The 25090-nt window shown below is 38.7% G+C and overlaps 1 protein-coding gene across 4 annotated transcripts; it reads left to right on the top strand.

Annotated features, from left to right (window-relative positions):
• The first annotated feature begins 1156 nt into the window (after positions 1-1156).
• On the top strand, positions 1157-23662 carry smg7 (SMG7 nonsense mediated mRNA decay factor). 4 transcript variants are annotated; one of them, XM_084118722.1, is made up of 23 exons: positions 1157-1291; positions 6222-6253; positions 6632-6749; positions 6855-6987; positions 7243-7414; positions 7560-7631; positions 7733-7883; positions 8000-8135; positions 8229-8391; positions 8841-8997; positions 9341-9411; positions 9503-9563; positions 9676-9786; positions 10168-10585; positions 11982-12123; positions 12219-12592; positions 14704-15048; positions 16732-16881; positions 17442-17519; positions 17771-17927; positions 18094-18264; positions 20495-20649; positions 20794-23662. In XM_084118722.1, exons 1-23 carry the CDS (start codon positions 1266-1268, stop codon positions 20905-20907), a joined length of 3507 nt encoding a protein of 1168 aa, XP_083974848.1. In that variant the 5' UTR covers positions 1157-1265; the 3' UTR covers positions 20908-23662. The 4 variants fall into 4 exon arrangements, with proteins under 4 accessions (XP_083974848.1, XP_083974847.1, XP_083974850.1 ...); XM_084118721.1 differs by having other exon boundaries at positions 9655-9786; XM_084118724.1 differs by lacking the exon at positions 16732-16881.
• Positions 23663-25090: the final 1428 nt, after the last annotated feature.

The following is a 25090-nucleotide window of genomic DNA, read 5'->3' as shown; positions in this document are numbered from 1 at the left end:
TCCCCTCCCTCTTCTCTGCAGACAATTATTGGACAACCTGTTACTCACATGAGATTGCAGCAATAGCAAACCACAATGATCCAACGATCCAATCAATTCTCAATGGACGAAATCAAGTCCCGCTCAACATTTTGTCTTGTTCGAGAAGCTGTTTCACTCTCATATATCCATCACAAAAGGGAAGAAAAGACTATTGCAACTTCTGTTTCATTTTGAAAAAATCAGTTTTTCAACCCACTTTTCAACTCTTATGTTTATCTACGTATTCAACACACTAAGAGGCTGATGAGTTGAATCAAGTGTGTGAGTAAATGAGACATCTAAAATATTTTGGTCCCCATGCAGGCAATTGAGAAACACTGTTTTAAAACATTACACATGTTTATTTTTTATAGTGATCACTCAAAACATATTTGGATGTTTTCTTTTTAATAAAGAACAAGTTACAGTCGTCTTAAGAGGAATCGTAGCCACTGTTACAGTGGAGAGCAAAACAATTACCTGGAAAAGACAATAATGAAAATACTAGTAAATAAAAATCCACAAATAAATAAATCAACATAAAATAATTAATATAGCCTATAGGTAAATTAAAAAAGTAGCCTACAAAGCACCTAATTATTGAATGTTTGTTTAAACTCGGCATGAATGTGTAGTTATGTATTGCTTTCAGTGTAGCACAGAACTGCCCATGTCTGAAAAATGTCAAACTGTAGGCCACGTAAACCCTCATCTCAGTCTTGAGAAGTATTTGGCCTTGCCATGCTGCAGTCTGTATAAAGACAAACTATAGCTTGCTTTTTTTTTTGTTTTGTTCTATTCTGTTAGCTAATATTTTCATGGTTATCTAAGTATTTGATTTGCTATGATTGATGGTTTCATGGTTACCTTTGATATGTTCATTGTTCAAAATTTTGCAATAAAAAATCTGGACAAACTATAGGCTATAAAGAGTAGAAAATGAAACAATTTTATTAAGTGCTGAAAGAAAAGTTTAATATATCAGTGCATCTAGACCAAGAGATCTACCATTTGTTATGAATGCGACCACTGAGGTCGACAGTCAAGTTGTGGTAGTGTGCTAGAGAATTTCAAGTAATTACTGTAAGTGAGCAAGGGGGCGGGGCCTGTGACGTAGTTCAGCGCGCTCTTCTGTGTACGTCTGGACCGTTTTCTACCAATGACGATGTGATGGACAATATGGCGACGGGAGTAGACTTAGCTTGTGAACCTATCGTTGTCTAAAAGACTGGCGATCCGACAGGATGAACCTCTGCGCCCAATACTTACGGTGAGTAAAATCCGGAGATTCTCGGACTCGAATTGGCGACCGAGACCGTGTTTCTATCATTGAGGCCGAATGTGGTTTATCGGAATGTTGTTCGGCTAGCATTGGCTGTCAGTGCTAGTGCTTGACGCTAGGCTAGTTAGCATGCTTGCCTGTAAACGAGACACGAAACTGAATACAAGCAGAAGTGGATGACGTATTGTCCTGACTATTACCAAAAACATTGATAGATGGGTGGTTAGGCAAATCGCGACATTTACTTGATCTAACAAGAATTCGTGTGTACATAGCAGCTGTTGTAGGAGGGCATGCTAGGTGCTATGTTAGCCCGCGTTAGCTACAAACATACCACTGGATGAAGTCAGAAAACAATCTGGTTACACATGCTCGCTACATTAGTCACGCAAGGCTTCGGGTGAGTGATTATGTTTAAAAATTAGCCCGAAAAATCCAACCAAAACAAGGTTTAATATGTTGCGTATCTGCTAACGTTACATAGGTTTCCATTTTCCTTTCATTTCAGCATGAATAACGAATTACAGTGATGAGCCATTGGTGACAGTGAACTGATATGATCATTACGCTTTTATAAAGCTGTTATGTTGTTTTATGTAAGGTATGTGGATGACAAGTGTGTTTTGACCTTGTTTTATTCGTGTCACTCGATAGTTTTAACTTACCTAGCGTGCATTGATTTTGACATATAACATTCAGATCAAAATCAACACGTATTTCTTAAGAGATGACTTTAGACTTTATCTGTGAGAATGTCTGGTTTGCAAGGCAGTGTTTTTCTTTTTAGTATCCGATGTGCTTCAGTAACCTTGGGTTGGTTCAAAACAATGTGACATGAATCGACCGAGGGAGTATGTAAATAAATTGGCGGCTTATAATAATGACAAATCCAGGCCATTTGATCGTGAAAGGTTGTAAGCTGTGTGCCGAGTAGATGCGTTTGTTGTTAAGGAGTTTTGTAAAGAAGTGTTGGTGATGTGATGATGACAGTTGGGCAGCACATTTCAGCTCTAAAGTGACTGAGCACAGTAGATGACTAAAGTACTCTGGTTTTGTACTTGCTGACAAGAGACAGCAGAAAAGCTTTATGTTGTCGTGCTTTAATGTCATCTAGGGCTTGCATAACAACATTTAATCTGATCTAGATGTGTGGTTTCATTTTCTGCCTGTTTTAACGGGAAGTTCATTTAGTATGCAATCCCAAATGTTTGGAAGGGACTTTTTGACAACATTAGGCAGGTACTTTTTTATTATTTGAAGTTGTGCTAAAATTATGGAGTTAGAATTGGTCCTTTATTACAAATAAATATGAAATGAATGTAAAGAGATTCACAAAAAGGAAACTTATTCACAAATAAGTAGAATGAGATCCACAAATAAATTTGCAGACGTGCTAATATTAGGAAAAACGGCACCCTTGCTTGTGTGATATTGTTATCAACTCATACAGGAGCATTTTTGCCCCCATATATTCAAATTTCCACCTCTGACTGGAGGGCAGTATGTATATTATGGCACATAATTAATTTACAAATGTTATAATCACATTATAAGGATTGATATGATTGATAAGAACCGAGTATGCAAATGTTGCTATGTTGATGAATGGAATTGAATTTATCGCAAAGATGGTTCTAGAAACGAACCATTACACCTCTTCCAGAAGTGGTCAAATGAGCAATGGACGAACTGCGAGAATACATTTCTTATATAAATCTATTATGATGTTGAAAAGTGATGTTTGAGCAGCTTATTTTTTAAAATCCTTTCAGACCCACCATGTCTCCTAATAAACTGCAGTGTGCCGTGAACAATGATGTGCAACGTCTCATTACAAAATAAACTGAAGCGTCGGGAAACACTCAATACCACATAAGATGAGAATTATTCTACACAGGGCACAGCAGAAAGGCAACAGCACTCAAAGACTCTTGTGATGTTTTTGCAGACATGCGTGTTCAGAATAATGTTTTAAATAGTGTACCTGCCGCACATACAACATTACTTGCGGTACTGTATTGAGTTGACAATACTACCATTTAAAAAAATACAGTGGCATCGACAGTATTTTAAAGCTTTATTACCGTGCCACCCTACTGTGTTTATGAGAATACTCACCAACACTGGCATCAATGCTGGTATCGATACTGTGAGAAATGAGTATTGGAAACATTTTAGATATTTTTGACAACACTAGAAGTCTTCTTTGTATTTTTTTAGATGATTCAGAGATTAGAGGTAGGATCTTTGTGTGAGGAAGGAAATTAATGTTGATGGTGGGATCTATGTGAGGAAGGAATCAAAGATTTCATTAACAATTTTAGTGCTGAAATTAAAGTTTATACAGTGCATCCAGACAAAGAGATCTACCATTTGTTATGAAAGCGACCGCTTTGAGGTCGACAGTCAAGTTGTGGTAGTGTGTTAGAGAATTTCAAGTCAGTTAATTGAATTGTCTCTTGTCTGGTGCTGCATTGTTTTTATGCCTTGCAAATGTTTTGTTTTCTATGATGCATTTTGTACATTATTGTACTGTTATTGTATTCAACTATTATTGGATGTGTGTTACCAATGCAACATTATCAAGCTGGCTTTTTTTAACCGTCTGAGGGTACTTTTGGGCCCTGGGGAAGTGTTGACATGCCCTGACATTTGTGCTTTATTTTTAAGTTGCTTTCAAACATTTAAACTCTTTCCCCGCCAGCGTTGTTTTTTTGTTTTGTTTTTTTTACGTTGCCAGCCACCGCCAGCGTTTTTGGTCATTTTCACAATTTCATGGCCCCCAGAATATTTTGTTGTGTGATTATCTGAACATGTAATATATCAAAAGAAAGAACAGACTCTGCTTTTAAACAAAAAAATCTGTTTCATTCTAGCTTCATGCATTCTTTTTTATCATCAACACTTAAAGTTTCATAAAAAAAGTTACATTTTGAGCAAAAAGCTGAGAAAATCTTATTTGTCAAAGACTACATCTGGATCAGATTCAGTACGATGATCAAAACATAGATGACAAACCATGCACATGGTATTAAAATGGTATTAAGCATATTAAAAACACCACATAGACATAAAGAAAATTAAAAACTTGATTTTCACCACAGGGGATCAATAACAGATTGAATTTAGGCTTTTATAGGCGTAAGGGATAATGTACAATATTTTAGTAAATAATTAGACATGAAATATTGATCTGAGTTGAAATATTTTATTAGGTCTTTAAACGCAAAGCTTCCGCGGAGAGAGCAATTGCAGCGCAACAAGTTGAAACTAAACGGACATTTAAGAGATACGGTATACAGTCATTCATATCACTTATTACACAGCATTTCTCCACATAAATAATAAATTATGGGGATAAGATATATTGATTTCAGATGTCAGTATGTAGGTCTGTCATGATAACTACTTTTTGTTGAGCGATATATTGTCTCAGAAATAATTGTGATAAACGATATTGTGAATAATTCTTTTAACTTTTAAGAATATTTAGATACTGGAAATGATGTCAACAAATAAATATCCTAAATAAATAAAAATAATAACTTAACTTTTTCTAACAAAAAATGCATAAGTAGCTAATAAGTAAAAAATAAACATCTATGCACAGAAGGGACTTGTATGGAGTTTTTCCTTCTACAGTAAGTAAGGGTTCACACTATTGCTGAAAAACAAACCCTACGTAGTTGTCAGATATTCATATGAGCGAAGGCACAGAAGGCAACAGGCCATATCTGCTGATAAACAATCTTTCTAGAGGCATGTTGTTAATTTTTTTTAACTTGAGCATCGCATGATTATGACGCTGTTATGCACGAGATGCTGCAAAAGATGTCGGTCAAACATGTCCTTTTACAACAATGGAAAAACCGTGCAGTGGAATAAAAAAAAAAAAAAACACGTTCTCTGTGAAAATGATCTAGACACTCGCTACTGCCGTGTCCCATGTGAAACAGCCTTAATGCTAGCTGTGAGCATGCACCATTTCGCATTGTGACATTTATATATGTACCGGAACAGTGGATAGTGGCTTTAAATGTGGATTTATTCTACCAAACTGTCGGTAGTTGTCAGGAAAACACTATAACGCCTCAAAATGACGCCGCCTTTTCACCTGTCGATATCTGCTGTGTGAATGAAAGAGCTGCCTGAGCCCCACTTTCGCCTCTGACACGGAGAGTAGACGAGATGACAGCGCGAATGGCAAAATGTAAACATAAAGGGCAATATGTCGCGTCACCAAAAATGTTGAGGTCATAGGCATATATCGTGCAATAAGTCGATATATTGATTATCACGACAGGCCTATCAGTATGTAGCCAAAAAAAGAAATAAGGGCCTACCCATAACCAGAGCCATCATCCAGCTGAAGGCACTGGATATTGTCAAAGACTTGAACATACCCACCAGCCATGCCCCTCATTACTTATTTCAGCAATGTACTGACACACTTGCCTCTTAATTTCTTTGAAACGGCCGCTGTGATATGGCGTAACGGTGTGTGTCCACTGGTGCGGTGCAGAGGGAGCGTTTTTAGTTAATTCCTATGGGAAGTTCAGCGTCATGCTCACGCACGAGCAAGACCAGGCTAGCAAAAACAAATCAACCACTAAAATATCTAACAAGAAGTTATTATTATTGCCAATTACTTATTTGGCACATTTCTACGTCAGTTAGACCAATGGCATTGCTTTAATGTTGCTGTGTGTCATCACTTGAACTGTGCTTATTGGTCTGTTAAAACAAATAAAAATTAGGTGCAAAATGGCCTTGAGTTTGTGAATATATAGTCTAACATTGAAGCCCCTAAACTGCAATGCTGTTGTGCTTGTTCCAGAGATGTGTTCACCAGACCTTGTCCAATGATTCTCTCTTAAATCATCACCTCATTAACATATTCATTTCTTGTTTTGAGCAGGCAGGCAGAGGCCCTGAAGGCTGACATGACAGGTATGTGCTACCATCTCTAGTTTAGTCTATTTAGTTAGGACTTGAAACATTTGTCAATGTCTTTTTATTTATTAGCATGCTATTTTGATGCGTTTATCTAACATGTGATCTTTAAAATAATAATATAATGGCAATGGTCATAAGTTGCACATATTATTAGAACTATTGATGTGATGTATGAGCTTACTTGGAGTCTATTGCTGTTTCATATTTGTCATTTTATCCCTGTCACTTTGGTAACCATGGCATTGGATGTGGTTACTAAGACGTGCAGATCTTTCTCCAAATGAACTGAAAGGCACTGTTAGACACAGTCACGTTCTACAGTGCCGCTGCAGCATTAGCTTTTTAACATGTTCCACTCCACATGTCATGCAGATTCTAAGCTTGGTGCTGCGGAGGTCTGGACATCACGGCAGGCTCTTCAGGACTTGTACCAGAAAATGCTGGTTACGGACCTGGAGTACGCCCTGGACAAGAAAGTTGAACAAGATCTGTAAGAATATCAATGATAATACATTGCATAATGATTTGCATAATTTACATGCATCATGCCTTGTCTAAGTTTGTGTATTATGTCCCTCAAATATTTTTGTTTCAGCTGGAACCATGCTTTTAAGAATCAAATAACAACACTACAGAGTCAAGCTAAGAACAGGGCCAACCCCAATCGAAGTGAAGTACAGGCCAATCTCTCCCTGTTCCTTGAGGCAGCTAGTGGATTCTACACACAAGTAAGCAATGTATTGAAATGATATTGTAATCATAATTGTTTTGTTTTTTTATTATTGATATGCTGTTGCTTTTGCCATGAATGCAGCCATTGCTGCTGATATGGTGTAAAATAATAAATAAATAAATAAACACACAAGGAAGCAGTGTTATTGCACAGTGCTCAATGCTCATTGTTAAGCAGATTGATGTCAGTCTGTTATTCTTTGTTGACTGTTTGCCGCGACCTTTATTAAAATCTCTTTCTGGATTCTCAGTTGTTGCAGGAGCTGTGCACGGTGTTTAATGTGGACTTGCCATGCCGTGTGAAATCATCTCAGCTTGGCATCATCAGCAATAAACAAAGCAGCACCAGCGCCATAGTGAAGCCCCAGCCCAGCTCCTGTTCTTACATCTGCCAGCACTGTCTCGTTCATCTCGGAGATATTGGTGAGGTTGCTAAGTTGCTGACGTTTTTGTAGCTATTTCGGGAGAGCATTAGCAACCTGCTCTCCAGCTTTTAGAAATATGAAATATTTGGATGTTATTCACTGGGGGGTTTCATTGGTTGTGGTTTATTTTACGCAACTCGCAGCACGTTATCGGAACCAAACCAGCCAGGCAGAGTCGTACTACAGACATGCAGCTCAACTTGTTCCCTCAAATGGTTTGTATCTGTTTCTGCATGTTTTCACATACTCAAGCCCACCACTGACATTTGAAAAAACAAGTGAATTAAAAATGAAACTTTTCTCCCTCTGCTCTAAGGTCAACCTTACAATCAGCTGGCCATATTGGCCTCCTCCAAAGGAGACCACCTTACAACAATCTTCTACTACTGCAGGAGCATTGCTGTCAAATTCCCATTTCCTGCTGCCTCCACCAACCTACAGAAAGCTCTTTCCAAGGCCCTTGAGAGGTCAGAATGAAGGGCTTGCAGACATTTACATTTATAGGATCATAATATTTTGCTCACATTATCGTAGACAAGTAAGAAACTAGTGTTTAATTCTCTTGCGTCTCTTTAACCCACAGCCGTGATGAGGTCAAAACAAAATGGAGCGTGTCTGATTTCATTAAGGCCTTCATCAAGTTCCACGGCCATGTTTATCTCTGCAAAAGCCTAGATAAGCTGAACACCCTGAGAGAGAAACTAGAGGAGCAGTTCCAGGTGCAGTCAAAACCACCAGCTATAGCACTTCATATCATTTTCTTGGTCTGAATTTGTATACTCAAATATTCTCCTGACTGATTCGCTCCACAGAGGCTGATTCTTCAGAAAGCTTTCAGCTCCCAGCAGCTGGTCCACATCACGGTTATAAACCTGTTTGAACTGCACCACCTCAGAGACTTCAGCAATGAGGCAGACGAGCACAGCTACAGCTCGGACGAGCAGATCAGCTGGATCCAACTCCTTGGCCTCTTCAGTATGTCCTTTATATCACACTGCGTCCAAACCCTTTCTTGTGGTCTTTCTAAACCCTGGGTTAAACACACTTGTAATTTTAAAAGATATACACATTCAATAGTTGGTGGTGGATAAGATTTTTTTTTTACGTTTCTGAAAGAAGTTCGCATTTATTTAATAAAAAATGCTGTGTAAACAAACAGTAATATTGTGACATATTATAGTTTAAAATAACCATTCTCTAATTTAATATATTTTAAAATGTAATTTATTCATGTGGTGGCAAAGCTGAATTTTCAGCATCATTACTCCAGTCTTCAGTGTCACATGATTCTCCAGAAATCATCTTAATATGCTGATTTGGTGCACAAGAAACATTTCTTACTATTATCAATGTTGAAAACAGTTGTGCTGCTTAAGATTTTTGTGGAAACCATGATGTTACTGTTAAAAATGTTATTTCCCTAGTGTCTTTCCTGGGCGTGATGCTAAGCCGAGCTTTACTCAATAAGAACCGAGAGGAGATCATGGGGGAATGCCCTCTTCCTGCCATCAAAGTGTCTCTGGACTGGCTGAGGCTTCGACCCAGTGTGTTTAATGAAAGTACCATGGACAAGCGCCAGTAGTAAGAAAGACTTCCTATTTTCTTTCCACCGTAGGGCTGAATGCTATTTGAAGATGTAGGTTTTATTTCAGTTTCAAAACAAAAGCTTGATAGTTCAGTAGTTCTGTTGATTTAGCATTTTTAATGAGTTTGTATTTAGTAGGGAACTTGTAGTAGTTTCTTAAAAGGCTGATTCTGTCTCTTTAATCCGCAATCTGCATAATCCCAGCAACAATACCCACAATCCATTGCACGCCATGTCTGTTTTATTTTTTTTCATGATGACACATAAAATGGTTCTGCCTGAGCCAAGATTTTGAGGTATTGAATACTGTTAAAATGACACATCTTTGGCATTTCACAGCATCTGGCCATGGCTGGTGTCCATTCTGAACAGCTTTCAGCCTAAGGAGGAGGATGTGTCAAATACATCAGGTATGAGTGCTGCATCACACTCTTAAATTTGCTTATGAAATATCTTTTGAACAGTTCTTTCCATTAATGGTCATGATTGTTTGTTTCACAGTTATTCCACTGCCCGAAGAGTTCGAGCTGCAAGGCTTTCTGGCCCTTCGCCCTGCTTTGCGGTAAACCTTCATTATAAATTGATTACTGTTCTTGTTTTGACTCTTTATTTTACACACATATGACTCTTTTAGCTGTGTTTGTTCTCTTAAGGTTGTTATTCAATGATTCCAGGATGCTAGACTTCTCTAAAGGGCATCAGAGTGTTGTGGAGAGCCTGTTAGTTAATGCCCGACACCAAAGACTCATCAGCCAGGGCAAGTGGGTGGCTGACAACCAACCACGGTGAGCTGTTGTTTCACTTTCATTCATTTCTTACTCTTGACTTTTTCGGTATTTCTTGGACTTTCCTGAAGTTTGGCACCTTCAAAACTGTCTTGGTTCTTTTAGCTGTAAAATATGCATTCAAATATATATATTTTTTTATGTTTGCTTATTTTTTCTTTTTAATTTGTGTCTTCTTTTATCTTTTTTTATCTTTCTTGTTTTTCCTTATTCTTTCTCTTTTTGTCATTTTTGTCATTTAATAGCACTTTTTTGTCATTTAATAGCACAACTTTTTGTGACTAATTCAGATGTATTTTTTGTAACTTAAGACCTGTGTTTTTCTCAGCTTTTTGCTGGCATATGTGCAAAAAAAGTAATTTTTTCTTTTGGTATTAACAGGTTGATCCAATGTCGCATAAGTGATGGCCTTCTGCTCTTCATAACTGATATCCCTGAGATGGTGGTAGAAGAGCCACAGGAAAAAGACACACCAGTCCTCCAGGAGTCATCTAATGGTGAGCAGACCTCCAATGACAGCACACAGGGCCTGAAGTCTGTCCTCTCGGCTGGAAAGAACCAGAACAGTGGGCTGGATGGTAGCGAGAGACCTGTGGTCACCTTCAAAGAGAACATTAAACCTCGCGAGCAGAGTAGAGAACAGAACCGGAACCAGCACCAAAGGGATGCAGGGAAGGACAGAGTTGGATTCAATAAAGGAAATGGAATGCAAGGGAAGAACGAGCAGAAGAAAGAGGGCAAAAGAAAGAGTGAGGTGAAGAAAACCAGTCATGATAAAACAACGGATGCTGGGAAACAGGTAAGGGAGAATCAATTGTGCCTCATTTTGCTGTAATTCTTTTTTTTTTTTGTAACTCTTTTTATTGGAGAATCAAGGATGTTACATTTTACAGTAGGGATGTCCCGATCAGGTTTTTTTGCCCTCGAGTCCGAGTCCGAGTCATTTGATTTTAAGTATCTGCCGATACCGAGTCCCGATCCGATACTTCTATAATGCAAAAAAAAAAAAGAATAAAGAAGAGCGAAAAAAACAGATCCAGGATGTTCCTTATTTTTTATTTAATTCACCTTATTTTAACATTCAACAACTCTGTTAACAAACAGAGCACTTCTGTGAGGTAGCTTGAACAATCAAGTAATAAATAAATTCTTCACTTTTGGACTTTAGTGCAACAGTAAATATTACAAAAAGTCTAATATATAAACAAATAGCACCTCAACTTAAAATATCCGGTAGGCATGTAAACAAATAAAAAATAAAAGTGCTACAGTGTTTGCAAAGCCAGTAATGTGCTTTTAGGAACTGCACTCCTAACTCTTACGCCGGTTTCACACTGCACTGTTAGCAGAGCGTGCAGCGCGTATTTTTTTTCGCCGCCCATGTTAACAGATTAAACCAGGCTTTAGAGCATTCACACCGTACGCAGAGGTGGCGCGGCAGTGCGTAGCAGAGCAGAGCAGGAGTGCCGTGATCGTTTCGGCGCCGAGTCTATTTTTGCTGCGCCGCTTTTGCTGAATTAAAGTGACAATACATTGATCATGGCCAAAATACACCGCAGTTTTATCCAAAAAGTTCATTGATGGTATCTATTGTGTTTTAAACAGTCAATCAAATGACCAACAGCAATTTAAAAAGAAAACAAATGTCCAAAAACAAACTTGTTGCCATAACAATAAAAACAAAGTTGAACCAAAAGTTATATAAATGAAATTATTAATAAAATAAGCTTCTTGACAAGTCTTTTCTCTTAAATGTATTTGAAAACGAAAAAAAGCAATGCCAACTTATCCATTATAGACACTGTCTGTACACAACCCACGGTTCAGCCGCACGTGACAAACGCTGCCAGTGTGAAAGCAAAACGCGGTCGCGGGTGTCCTGCTCCTGCTCACCATACGCACTGCTCCTGCGCTGCTTACACTCTAATAACGCGTGCAGTGTGAAACCGCCGTAACTCTGTGTCACCGCATAATAGAGGTGTTAAAAAATAATGAGAATATAAATACATATATATCCGAGTCCTGATCGGGAGGTAACGTCCGATTCCGATCGAGTCTGAAAACACGCGATCGGGCCCGATTTCCGATCACGTGATCGGATCGGGACATCCCTATTTTACAGGAAGTGAAACAGTTCCCCAGTAATTCTTATTCAAATGTGTAAACTTAAACTCCTTTTTGTTTTTTGCTACAAGGTGAAGACTCAGACTGAGATAAGGAAGACTCCAGTGTCTGAGGTGAGGAAGACTCCAGTCACACAGACTCAAACCACATGCTCTTCACAGTTTATCCCCATCCACCACCCTGGAGCTTTCCCGCCTCTGCCCAGCAGACCAGGTACACTTAGACACTTTCATACATGCCATACCTGAACATTATTGTACATGGGCTGTTCAGTCATTGCTCATTTCCTCATGTTTTTCCTCCTTCAGGCTTCCCTCCACCAGCATATGTGATCCCACCTCCCGTGGCATTCTCCATGAGCCCGGGCTTCACCTTCCCCACAGGTGTATCCGTACCTGCACCCTTCCTCCAGACCTCCACCCACCCTCAATCTGCCAATCCTGTACAGACAGGGAAACCCTCACACATTCCCTACAGCCAGCAGAGGCCCTCGGGCCCTGGAGCCCTAAACCAGGGCCCTCCCCAGCCTCAGCAGACACAGCCGCCCCCTCCACAACCATCCCAACAAGCCTTGCAGCAATCTGTGCAGCTCCAAGTACAGCAACAGCAATCGCAGCAGTCGCCCACCAAGCAGAGCTCTCAGCTTGGCAAAAGTCCACCACATCATCACAGCATGCAGCAGGTAATGTGACGCCTTTATTTAAAGCATGTGGTATTACATGAATGCCGACTTAATTTGTTCTTGTGATGCTGAGGTTCAATATCTGAGGGTTGTTCCATAAAAGACGCTTAGAAAAGCGGGGATTAAACTCCAAAACCGGACTTGAATGAGCCTAACAAATAAGTTGGGGCTAAAGTGGTTCCATAAAAGGTAATTGAAGTTCACGCAATCTCACTAATTTGATCCAGGTTTATCAAGTCTAGATAATTGCGTGTGCACGCGTTTTTGTAGCAGCCCTAGAGGTCGATCGTGGATCAAATCGATCCACCATCAAACAGCGTATATTTTGTGCTGTTTTACGCGTTTGTGACATGTTTTTTTTCCCCCTCAGTGCAAAACTTACATTTTACAGTTATATTCTCCATCTGTAAATGTTAGAAAGTCATGCAAATGTATCCATTTTGCTGCTAATCTTCATATTGAACGAGCGCTGCTGCGCGCATGCGCGCCAAATAGGAGCGCAATAATTCTGACTGAAATATACATTTTGCTTGGAAAATTAATACGCGATATTTTATAACACTAGAAATATCTTCTAATTATAATAATTTATCTTTAGGATGTTGGATAAGTTGCAGTGAACTTCTAGCGAACAGAAGTAGGCTACTTCAGTGAACAGAAGTAGCCTAATTCAGGGAAGTTTATTTTAAGGAACTAAATTTATAAAGATACAAAATATAGTTTTGGGTATATGACCTAATATGCTACTTAATAAAGATGATGTATACTTATTTAGAATGCTGAGAATTACAGCTTTTAATGCAATAATTTTTTGGAGAAAGCAAGAATCCCCAGTTTTAAATGATGTAATTTCTAAAGTACACTATGGAGAGGATAACATGAAATTAAGAGCAAATGTATACATTTTGAAAAGATATGTGCAACTCTAAAATCAAAGAATATTCCATAAAATAAAGGAATATATATTAGCCTACATTAACTACATTTTTATATAACCCTCCCTCCCTTTTATTTCTAGTTATTTGTTATTTTATTTATTGACTTATTTAATATTGAATATTTGATATTCAAATAATATTACTTGAATAACTATTAGGAATTATGTGTCATTATAAGAGTTTGATATAAATATGTGAAGTTACATTTTTATTAATATTTATTTATTGTTTTTTTTGTCTTTTCCCCCTTAAATCATATGTAAAAGTGTCTAACTATGTACTTTTTGGTTATTGTTCTAATCATGTGTTTTTTAGGCTATGTGTTGGTGGGTATTATCACAAAAGAAAAAAAAAGTAGAAGGAAAAATAAATAATAAATGAATATTTATTGGGGGAAAATATGATGTCTTTAAAGGAACTGTCCATTTGTATAATTGTGTTAAATGTGTTTGAATTGAAAGCCACACTAAAGTACATAATAAATATATATATATATATATATATATATATATGCTAAAATATTTGTTATTTGGACATTAACTGTAATAACTGTAGCAATAACTGTTAAGGGACTATTGTAATGGGGTAAATCAAATGTAGGCTAATATACTGTCAATTACTAAGCTCAGATTCATCTTACCAGTTAAAATTTATACTGTGGTTTTGTAATTATTTATTTGTAATTTTAACTTTTTTTAGATTGTGTAGATATATATAAATATATTGTCTGATTTATCATTGTAGCCTTATTTAAGTTTATTTTCTGTATACTGTGTATTTATTTTTGGACTAATAGTGGTTAATAAAGTCCAATAATGGTATGAGAGAGTGTCAGTGGTAATATCATTGTGTTCCTATTGGTCAGTGTTAGAGGATCTGTGTAACAGCTGAGGCTTAGCCTGACAGTTAGCCTGCCCTGGACCAGGCTAGTTTCCCAGCATAAGTTGCCAGGGTAACTGAGTTTGAACTATTTTAAGTTTGCTTTATGAAACAGATAAGTCTGACTTACCAAAATAAGCCTGGCTTGTATTCTAATCTTGTTTTATGGAACAACCCTCTGCTCTCCTGTTTTCTTGCCAAGTCCAATTACCATGGAGACTACATAGAAACATTTATGTTGCTGACCTTGTTGGGTAATTTCTCTACTTTCTCCATTTTATTTTGTCCTTGCAGGCTTACATGCAGGTGCCTGAACAGCCTGGTCAAATGTGGAGCCAGCACCAAACTCAGCCCACCATGCAGAAAATGCCCATGCAGATGCCAGTCAAACAGCCTTTCTTCATGCCCACCCAGGACCCAATGAAGCTCTTTGATCACCCTATGAGCATGCAGCCCCCTCAGCCCAGCATGGACAAGAAAATGAAGTTTCCAGAGGTCAAAGTGCAGGATTTCTACTGGGAGCCACCTTACCACATGGGAGGAGAGGGCAGGAGCGGAATGGGGGACAGGATGGGCAAACGTCAGCCTGGAGTCTTCTGCCCCGACCAGGAGAACATGCCCAGAGGGCCTCCATATGAAGTTAGCACTCTTTTTCATCTGTTTATACAGCTGTTGTATGTTACAAGAAATTAGTGTCAGGCTTAATATAATATGATGATAGCATACTATTGTATTTTAGTTTTCTTTGAGTTTAGCATGTAGTATGCATACTATATGTATAGAAAACAATAACAATAAAATTAACAATAATATAAACATTATATGTTTATAAATATTTCAATTAAAAAAATATATTAATATTTAATTTAACTGTTATATTTAAATATAAATAAATATCTGCATAAACTACCAAAACTGCTCAAGTTTTTTTTTTTTTTTTTTTTAAGAATTATCTTATGCTCACCAAGGCTGCATTTATTTGATCAAAAATTACAGTAAAACAGTAATTTTTTGAAATATGATTACAATTAAAGCCACAATTAAACGGCAGTAGTGACACATTCGTTATTCTGTATTGTGTTGTATAGCTAATGTAATGGGTTATAGAAAAAGAAATGTAGGACAGGGATTTGGTTCTGTGTACCTGTTGTTGTCTGGACTTTGAGATGTGGGCGTTGCGCTTAAAAAATTAAATCTAGCTTGCTGGACTAAATCATTGGAGAAGTCCTGCATAAGTAACCAGAGAGAACTCTGTTGTTTTTACCAGAAGGTCAAGTTATGACATTTTTATTAAATATTGTCATGCATTTCTTTAAAATATCTGTGGTTTATTTATATATTTTAAAATGTATTTTATTTTTGTTATGGCAAAGCTGAATTTTCAGCATCATTACTCCAGTCTTCAGTGTCACATGATCCTTCTAATATGACATTCTAATATTCTGGTATCAATGTTGAAAACAGTTGAGCTGCTTAATATTTTTTGGGGGGAAATCTAGAATCTTTTTCTGGATTCTATCTCTGGATTATAAATGTTATCACACTCACTTTATATCAATTTTTATGCTTTTGAATGGTAATGTATTTCTTTTAAATCTAAATTTTTTACTTTTTATATTTTTGAAACAGTTTTAATTTCATTTTTAAAAACTGGACATCACTCATTAATTTAAAACATGCAACATTAGGTCAAGCATGCAATGTAGTTCATTAATGCTTTAAACATGTATTGTTTCATAATGTGTTCTGTTTCACATTATTTATTCATAGCATTCTGCTTGGTGCAGTGTTCCCTAAGCAGTAAGCAAGTATTCTAATGTGAACACGACCTCAGTCCTCATCATTCTCAGTCAATTCCTTCCCCTTGCCTTTGGTTTATGTAGGCTCAGCCTCTGAAAGAGATCTGGTATGACTCTGTGATTATCATGGGTTTTCCGGCATAAGCTGGGGATCATTTACATCCACATTGGGTTTTATAGAAACTTGATCTCAGCGGTTGTGGAGAAGCGCATGCTTTCTAATTTTTCATCTCTTCTTTCACGTTTCCACCTCTGTCTGTCTTCCAACTCTGCTGTGAAGTATTCTGTGATTCATTTGTGTTTTAAAACACTATTTTACATTTGAGTCAGTTAAAGAGCTTTATCACCAGCCGTGAGCAGAAGTCAGTTTGAGAATGGCACTGATCTTCAGAGGCTGCTGTTTTTGTCTCAGATAGCTCTGACAGGCTGCTTCCTATTTTCTTACATTCTGTTTCTCTCATCCCTTTTCCTCTCTCCCTCTCCCTCTCTCTTTCCTTCCCCTTTGTGCCTCGTTTCTCACTAGGACAACAAGAGCTCCCCTCTTCTGCCCCCAGACCTGTTAAAGACTCTGGCGGACTTTGAGGAAGAGGAGGAGCTGCTCTTTACTAAACCTCATGATTTCTACCAGGCCTTGGCTGGCCCTCTTAATTCTGCTCCTGGAAGGAACATGTTTGTATGTAGTTCTCCTATCTTGTCGTCTGGTGGGAGTGGATAGAGAGTTTTCATATGAGCTTCTATGGATAAAAACAATCTGGTCCCTCTTTACAGTACCAATTGAAAATTTGAACATACCTATTGTTTTCCTTTTTATTAGAGCAATTGTATAATAAGTCATCGTAACTAAGAAATAACACAGAGATGGCATACATGTAACATCATGAGATGCATCCTGGGATACTTTTTAAACAGTATTGAAAGAGGTTCTTATTCTAATTAATATCTAGGTATTAGTTGTTATTATTTGTCTATATATATAAAAAATTAATAAGCTTTTAGATTTTAAAAAGGTTTTAAGATCTTAAGAAAAACCAATTCAGTCTAATGTGTCCAAATGTTGGACATGTATCAAATGAGTAGTGTGCTATTACATACTGTATCTACTATTTGTTATAATGTGTGGCTATATCTGGAAATATAGTTTTTGCTTGTACTGTGGTTTGCCTAAAAATGATTTATCTGTTGGAATGCATGTTCTTCAGAGTACTCATCTTTTGTGCTTTTCTCCCTCTGTAGTTGCCAAATCCGTCACGACTAGACAGTGGAGCTGATGTGATTGGGCAGTCTTCTCTTCTCCCCCGATTTTCCATTCAGGTAAAGCTGCAATGCTTGCATTGTGAATCAAAAGTCACCAGGTGGCAGTGTTTTCCTTCAAAACACTACCAAAGTTTGTATTTGATGGTCTGGATGTTGCTTTATGTTTACTTGCCAATCATGCACTGACTGGTAATGTTACTAAAAATTGGGGGGTTTTGCCAGCTCTGACTAGTTTTTTTAAGAAGTACAATAACCAAATTTGAATTTCCTGATACTATTCTTTCCTTTTTCTGTCCTCTGTTTTACAGGACAGCTCCTATCAGAACAACAGTATTTTTAGCGAGGCATACGGTAAAAATATGGCCCCTGCGTCTAAGCCGGATGCGCCCATGATGCACCAGGAGCCCTCGCTCTACTCCCTATTTGAAGGAACCCCATGGTCCCCCTCCCTTCCTGCTAGCTCAGGTACCATATAGTGATTTTGATTTACTGTAGTATGTGAGCATTAACTAGATGGCTTAGAGACATCATATAATGAGGATTCATTTCATTCATAGCCTTTATTTTAGGTTTGTACATGTGAACTAACAGCATCGGCTTATGAATATTCTGTTTCCGTCTTTTGCTATAGATCACTCAACACCAGCCAGTCAGTCCCCTCACTCTTCCAACCCAAGCAGCCTGCCTTCATCCCCACCCACCCACAGCCACGGCTCCCTGCCCTTCTCCAACTTCGGCCCCATTGGGACACCTGACAGCAGAGACCGTCGCGGAACCGACCGATGGAAGGCCGATAAGACTGGTAATTCCCATGCTGAGAGCATACTCTGTTGGTTCTATGTATCTCTTCTAGTGGGCGACCTATATATTGGCAAAGTTGTTATATTTATTAGGGCTGGGTAAAAAATATCGATTTCTCGATTTTAATCGATTCTTTTACGAACCGATATCGATTCTTAAATCCCAAGAATCGATTAGTCATCCTGTTTCCAGTGAATGAATGAAACATTGTAGCGCGCATCCCATCCAATAAATCGCAATAATCTTTGTGCTTTGTTACTATTGATATGAAACAAAGTCTCAGATTTCAAATTACGTCCATTTTCTTACGAAATTCAAAAACATAAATACCGTTTTGGCGCTGTGGCGTGAGATCGCTCTGGCGCAGCTCAGCTCAAGAGCAGCAGAAGCGCGGAGCGCACATGATCTTCTCTTCCGCCTTAATAATACCAGTTACCGTGTGAAATAAACATGAATGAGCATCTGAAAGTGTGTTAAAAGATAGAGTACAACTTATCGAAATCCGTATCATGTGACATGGAATCCCTCAATCAGTGTTTCAACCATGGAAAGACGTCAGTAAATCAGCTTGTAAACAATGTCATGTAACGTCACATTTACCTCAGAAAAAACATATCCAGTGACCATAAACTCGTTAGTCAGCTAGAAAAATTAACTGTAGAGAGGAGCATTTTTAATGCATGTTTGAATACATTTGGCAGGTTTTTATGACAGCCACCATTTAATTGTTTATATTTCATATAACTTTATTATTATAAAAATAAATTAGTGTAATTTAAGTGTTTGTATACAAATCAGTTAATTTTTGCCTTCAATATTAGTTGTCTAATGAAGCCTAGTAGGCTACCACTGACTCCCATAGTTTACAGCATTAGTTAAGAGATTTGTTTTCCTTGAGAAAATTTGCCATGTATTGTACCTGATATCCAAAATAATCAATATTGAATCGAATCGAATCGCAAGCTTGTGAATCGAAATCGAATTGTGAAATTTGTGTCAATACCCAGCCCTAATATTTATACACTATATTGCCAAAAGTATTGGGACACTCCTCCAAATCATTGAATTCAGGTGTTCCAATCACTTCCATGGTCACAGTCGTATAAAATCAAGCACCTAGACATGCAGACTGCTTCTACAATCATTTGTGAAAGAATGGGTCGCTGTCAGGAGCTCTGTGAATTCAAGCAAATTCAAGTCGCCAACTTTCAATAGCTACAGACCTCCAAACTTTGTGTGGCCTTCAGATTAGCTCAAGAACATTGCGTAGAGAGCTTCATGGAATGGGTTTCCATGGCCGAGCAGCTGCATCCTAGCCTTGCATCACCAAGTGCAATGCAAAGCGTCAGATGCAGTGGTGTAAAGCATGCCGCCACTGTAAAGTTTGGTGGAGGGGGGATTGTGGTGATGGGTTGTTTTTCAGGGGTTGGGCTTGGCCCTGGCCCCTTAGTTCTTGTGAAAGGAACTCTTAATGCTTCAGCATACCAAGACATTTTGGACAATTTCATGGTCCCAACTTTGTGGGAACAGTTTGGGGATGGCCCCTTCCTGTTCCAACATGACTGCGCACCAGTGCACAAAGCAAGGTCCATAAAGACATGGATGAGTGAGTTTGGTGTGCAGGAACTTGACTGGCCTCAACCTGATAGAACCAAAGGGTGGGCCAACTCCATATTAAACCCTACGGATTAAGAATGGGATGTCATTAAAGTTCACGTGCCAAAAAGGCAGGTGTCCCAAAACTTTTGGCAATATAGTGTATATAGCCAATGTTTTGCCAGTAAGTGTTGTGAGAGGGACTTTTATTTTGACAGCAATGAAACCTGAGAAGATGCACAGGAACTCTTCTTCTCCAACTTGAACAAATCTGTTTAAAAATGGATAGGCAAAACCTATGATACTTTTTAAATATACTGTTGGAATAAAAAAATTGCATTATATCATAAAAATTAATGTACAGTGCATGCAAGACTGTCTTTCTGTGCAAATGATCTAAACCGTGTGAACTGAGGTGTGGATAGGACAGTTTAGCTGTCAATGGACACGCACGAGTGAGCAACTTCAAACTACGTTGCGCTAAATCCAGCTTTCCTCTGTCATGTCATATTCACTGTGTACTATATGTATGATTGGCCGCTGCTAGCCTCTGTTATTTTAAGTAATTAATTAACTGTTAATCATTTTTGAATATGTACATTTTATGGTTGGTATGTAAATACAACTATCTTCAGGTGTGAGCGGCTTTGGGTTGGACTACCTGCCTTCTGCCTCGTCCTCTTCTGTGTCAGAGACCAACAGCTGGCACCAGGGGGCGCCAACCAGCAGCTGGGCAGGCCAGGACATGCCAATGGAGGACTCTTCTACTGTCCTCCTTGACAGTTTCAAGGTAGCATGAGATGTTCCGTGTTGCATTATTTTCTACACGTTCTAACCGCAGATGTGCTACAACTTATTTTGTCAGTTGCTTGGTTGTTTTTCTTTGGTCTTAATATCCCTTCACTTTCCATTTCTTCTACCCCTTTTTCTGCAGTCAATCTGGTCGAGCTCTATGATGCAGCCCGGTCCGTCTGCGCTGGAGCAGCTCCTGATGCAGCAGAAACAGAAGCAGCAGCGTGGCCACGGCAACATGAACCCGCCACACTGAGAGCCCACAGGAAGACGCACTTGTGTCAAACATGATTCAACAGAAGAGGTGAAACACCACAAGCTCCAATCGGAAATTTCCGGCATTATCTGCGCGCGGAGGCTGGAGACGGCGAACGATGTGAAGCGACAGGCTCAAAATGAACCGCTCGCCTGACCGACGAGGGACGTGCAGCCCTCTCCTCTCCTCTCTCTCTCTCACTCACTCTGTCTGTCTCTCTCCCTGTGCCTCTATGGCAACGAGGGCGTGCAAGCACCTGACCTGTCACGCTGCTCAGCACGTAGCCGCTGCAGAACACTGACTCTGAGGGGACAAACTCTCTCTGATTGCCACCTCGCTTCCTCTGGGGGTCAAAGGTCATTCTCCCGTCTCATCTGGACTTAAGACTCTGGACTAGACGCCCACATGCCACCTGCTTAAATCGCTCTGTGCGACCGGCACGCCGCACGCGTGGAGGAGTTAGGTGTGGGTGTGCGTGTCGGAAAGGGATGTTTATTGACAGCAGATGTGGTTTTACGAGGGACAAAAAAAAAAAAAAAGAAAGGAGTGGTTTTGTTTTATTCCAAGTCTGGATTCATTTTCTCAGAGGGATTTGTGTCGCTATGTCCAGAATAAAAAATAATAAAACGGAATGAATGAAGGATGATGCAATCGGCATGAACGTGCGCATCTAGAGAATGTGCTCGAATATTAGGACTTAGATTGACACAGGCATGGATCATGGTGTTGTCATGTACAGTCTGTTGATTTGTAAGAAGAGTTTGGTGAACGGGACAGGGGAAGTCTCTAAAGATCGAACCATTATGAAGCTCATAGCGACATTTATAGCTCAATCAGTATCAAGCGGAGTTGGGGGTTAGACTATAGATGTAGGATGTAGTATCATTAGCTGCAATAGAGACTGCAATTATTAACAATACTGTATTTTGTGACTTGTTCTGTAGCAGTTTTAGCTCTCTGAAATATTATTCAGTAAATATGTTCAATAGTTTACTGCTAACGGGGGAGTTCATTCGATATAAATGTGTGCCTCCCCTTCTCCCTCCTTTCCTCGTTTCTTTACTCTAGCTTACCAGCATAACGGCTTCTTTTGTTCCTGTTCTGCCTTTTTATTCATATTTTTAAGCTTTATCAGCTCTCTTTGTGCCTGATCTGTGTTTTCTCTCTTCCTTTTGTTGTTCTTTCTCTATTTTTGTTTTAAGGAATCGTTAGCATCGCGGTCACCTTGGCACTGTAGGGAAGGTTTGGGAAACTTAGGCGAACAGGTCAAGCTGCGACGCTGTTGGCTTGTCAGAAAGGGACGTGAGCCGGGGAAGCCCATTTTCCCACAGCAACCTCACAGCCACTGAATTGTTGTTCTTTCAGGTACCATCTCCACAGGAACTGTACTCTGATCGGTTTAAAAACCACAGATCGTCTCTCCGAAAGGATGCTTTCCCGCGCTCCCGTTATGCTAAGCACTAAAAAAGAGGAAGAGCGTCAGCCTGATTACCGCTTCACTCTGAAATCTTATAATGTATATCATCAGTTGCCTCAGGTTAGCGTCAAGTGATTCTCATGCGATTGTGCGCTAGTAAGTGGTCACATCATCATCATCAGACGCCCTGTTTGCAGTTTTTTTTCTCTCTCAAGGTCAAAATCGAATATTGTTTTGAAAACTAACGGTTCTCTTTTCAGTAGAGGATATAGCACTGAGTAAGCCTTCGAGACCTTGTAATGGGTGCCACTGTTTGGTAAATGTTCTGGGGCCAGGGGTTAGTGTTGGATAGGCTGAGATATCTATAATGCGTTCACAGTGGTTAATTCTTCCTGGTTAAGCAAGGCGTTTTTGTTCGGCGAAGGTTATATGAAAGACGTACTCTCTTGTATGATGAGAATAAAGCGTGTTTTTATTTTTGAGTAGAGAACATTTTATTAAAGACAAACTTTAAATGATGTGTCTATTTGCCGTGTGATTGTGCTTCTCTTGTTGCATTTAAAATTGTATAAAAAAAAAAGAGGAATTAATAATTACGTGGAATCTTAAAAGTTGAGTTAGTTCAAAGTATCATTTGCAAAAAATAAAATAATTCTACAAGCAAAGCAAAGTTTCAGCGGGAGCTGAGGCCCCATTTTGTTCATTTTTTTTGTTTTCCTCTTATAATCGTTCGGCAAGGAGTTTTCAGAAGCCTGTGCTCTGATTGGTTGCTGTGGACGTCTAACATTCTTTTATTTTGGATGGACTTGTAGTGCACAGTCTTGTGTGAATGTGCTTTTTTTTTGATACCCTGTATCTCACTGCATTGTAAATGTGGATTTTTCCCTGTTGTCCAGTATCCATCTTTTAACTGTGGCTTCTGTAGTGATCTACATTACAATGCTGATCACAGGACAACAGCCTTGCGCCTTTGGGCCGTAACATAACATTCCAATAATAAAGCTAAAAATAATAATAATTAAAAAAAAATAATAACAGCCAGCTTTTTACATTAAATTTACCACTATGAAAGTTTGTCCCAACCCTGAATTAAGTCTGCCACTCTTGAAATTCTGCATGAAATCCATCTTTCAGAATGCCTTGTATTTTGGATGAGGGAGATATCCAGTCAAATTCTTTTGTTTGTTTGTTTTTTAGAGGATGTTGTCAGGGAATAGTTGGGTTTGAGGATATCTCCTTCTATAATGGGCTTGATTTATTGTGTTCTTGTCTCTTTGTGGACACTTGTAAACGCTGGAATCAGCTATGCCTTTAATAAAATAAACCATGTCCTCATAAGCAGACTTTGGATTCTTTTCTGTACCTCACACTTTGGTTTGTCTTATTCCGTCAGGACACTGATGACTGTTACATCCAACATGATTACAGGGTCATACGTTTTAACAGTATTGTTTGTCCCTGCTATTATGCTTTGAGCCAATATCCTATGTTGTAGCTGTTAAAAATGTTCAGTACTACCATTATGAAATATGATTTGGTCATTGCTTCATGTCTCATATCTGCAAAATGCTGTCACGTATAGGTAAGAGCTTCTATTTTTACAATTTTCAGTGATAAACCTACCCTTAAAGGCCCGTTCACACCAAGAACGATAAAGATAACGATAGTTCTACAAATCGTTCTCAATATTAAACAATAGCAGAGTCCTCACCACAGCTATAACGATAACGGCAAAGAGAAACGATATCGTTGGAATCACTTTCAGAGCGATTTTATCCAGCTGATGAACAGTGGCGGTTCTAGACCATTTCAACTGGGGGGGGCCAAGCTGGGGCCAGTTGTACTGTTAGAGGGGCCAGTTATATTTAGACCTTATTGTTGTCATATCATTTTCTGCACTGCACTGTAGGCATTAACAGGCAAAATACCATGTTTACAATCATTCAACAATGTATTTGCATTTCCATTATATTTTTTACATTTGCATTACATATTCAGAATCAGTCACAACTGTATTCTACGATTTTTGTGTTTTTTTGCAAAAAGATCAGCAAATTCATCTAGATTTAAGGCCTTTGCCCTTGACAAAAAAAGAAAAGTCGAGCGCACAAATCCTAGTGTATATCTGTCCAACAGTTTATTGATCATTTGTTTCTTTACAGTTAGGCACACGGTAGCGAGTCGTTTAAAAACAGCAACAAACATAAAATACAAATACACAAAATAAAGTCATTTTATGCAAATCCACAGCCTTTTATCTACAGATCATGCATTATATGAATATATCATATTGGAGAGAGTTTTACCGTGCATCCTGCTGTAACCGGACGAGGCGCGCGCGCTGTTTGAATACTGAATGGAGATTAATGATGGACAGCCGCAGAGGAGGGAAAACGAGTTTCCGTAAACTTTAATTTAATGATGTAAATAGACTTATGTCCCTCACATTAAGCTATGGAATGGCTTCAGGTGACTTTTTGAAATTATAGACCCTCTCAGACCCAATGTCACCCAAACGGACGTGAAAAAGAGGCGCAGAAAAGCGAGCTGTTTGCATCCCTGTTTAAGTAAAAATACTCAGCACCATGAGCTTGTTGATCATATATTTTATCCTTTTTCAAACTGCCACAAACTAACAAACGGCCAGGTTCTAACGTTACACTTCTGTAATGCATTTAATACAAATACAACATATTAACAAGTTTACTCACCTCTATATTTCCTTCTTTGCTTAGGCTATAATATTCGCGCAAAACGTCCACCGAC

The sequence above is a fragment of the Abramis brama genome (assembly GCF_963993115.1).
Source record: "Abramis brama genome assembly, chromosome: 7".
NCBI classification, from domain to species: Eukaryota; Metazoa; Chordata; class Actinopteri; order Cypriniformes; family Leuciscidae; genus Abramis; species Abramis brama.
The sequence above is the reverse complement of the archived record's forward strand: the minus strand, read 5'-3'. Positions and strand labels throughout refer to the sequence as shown.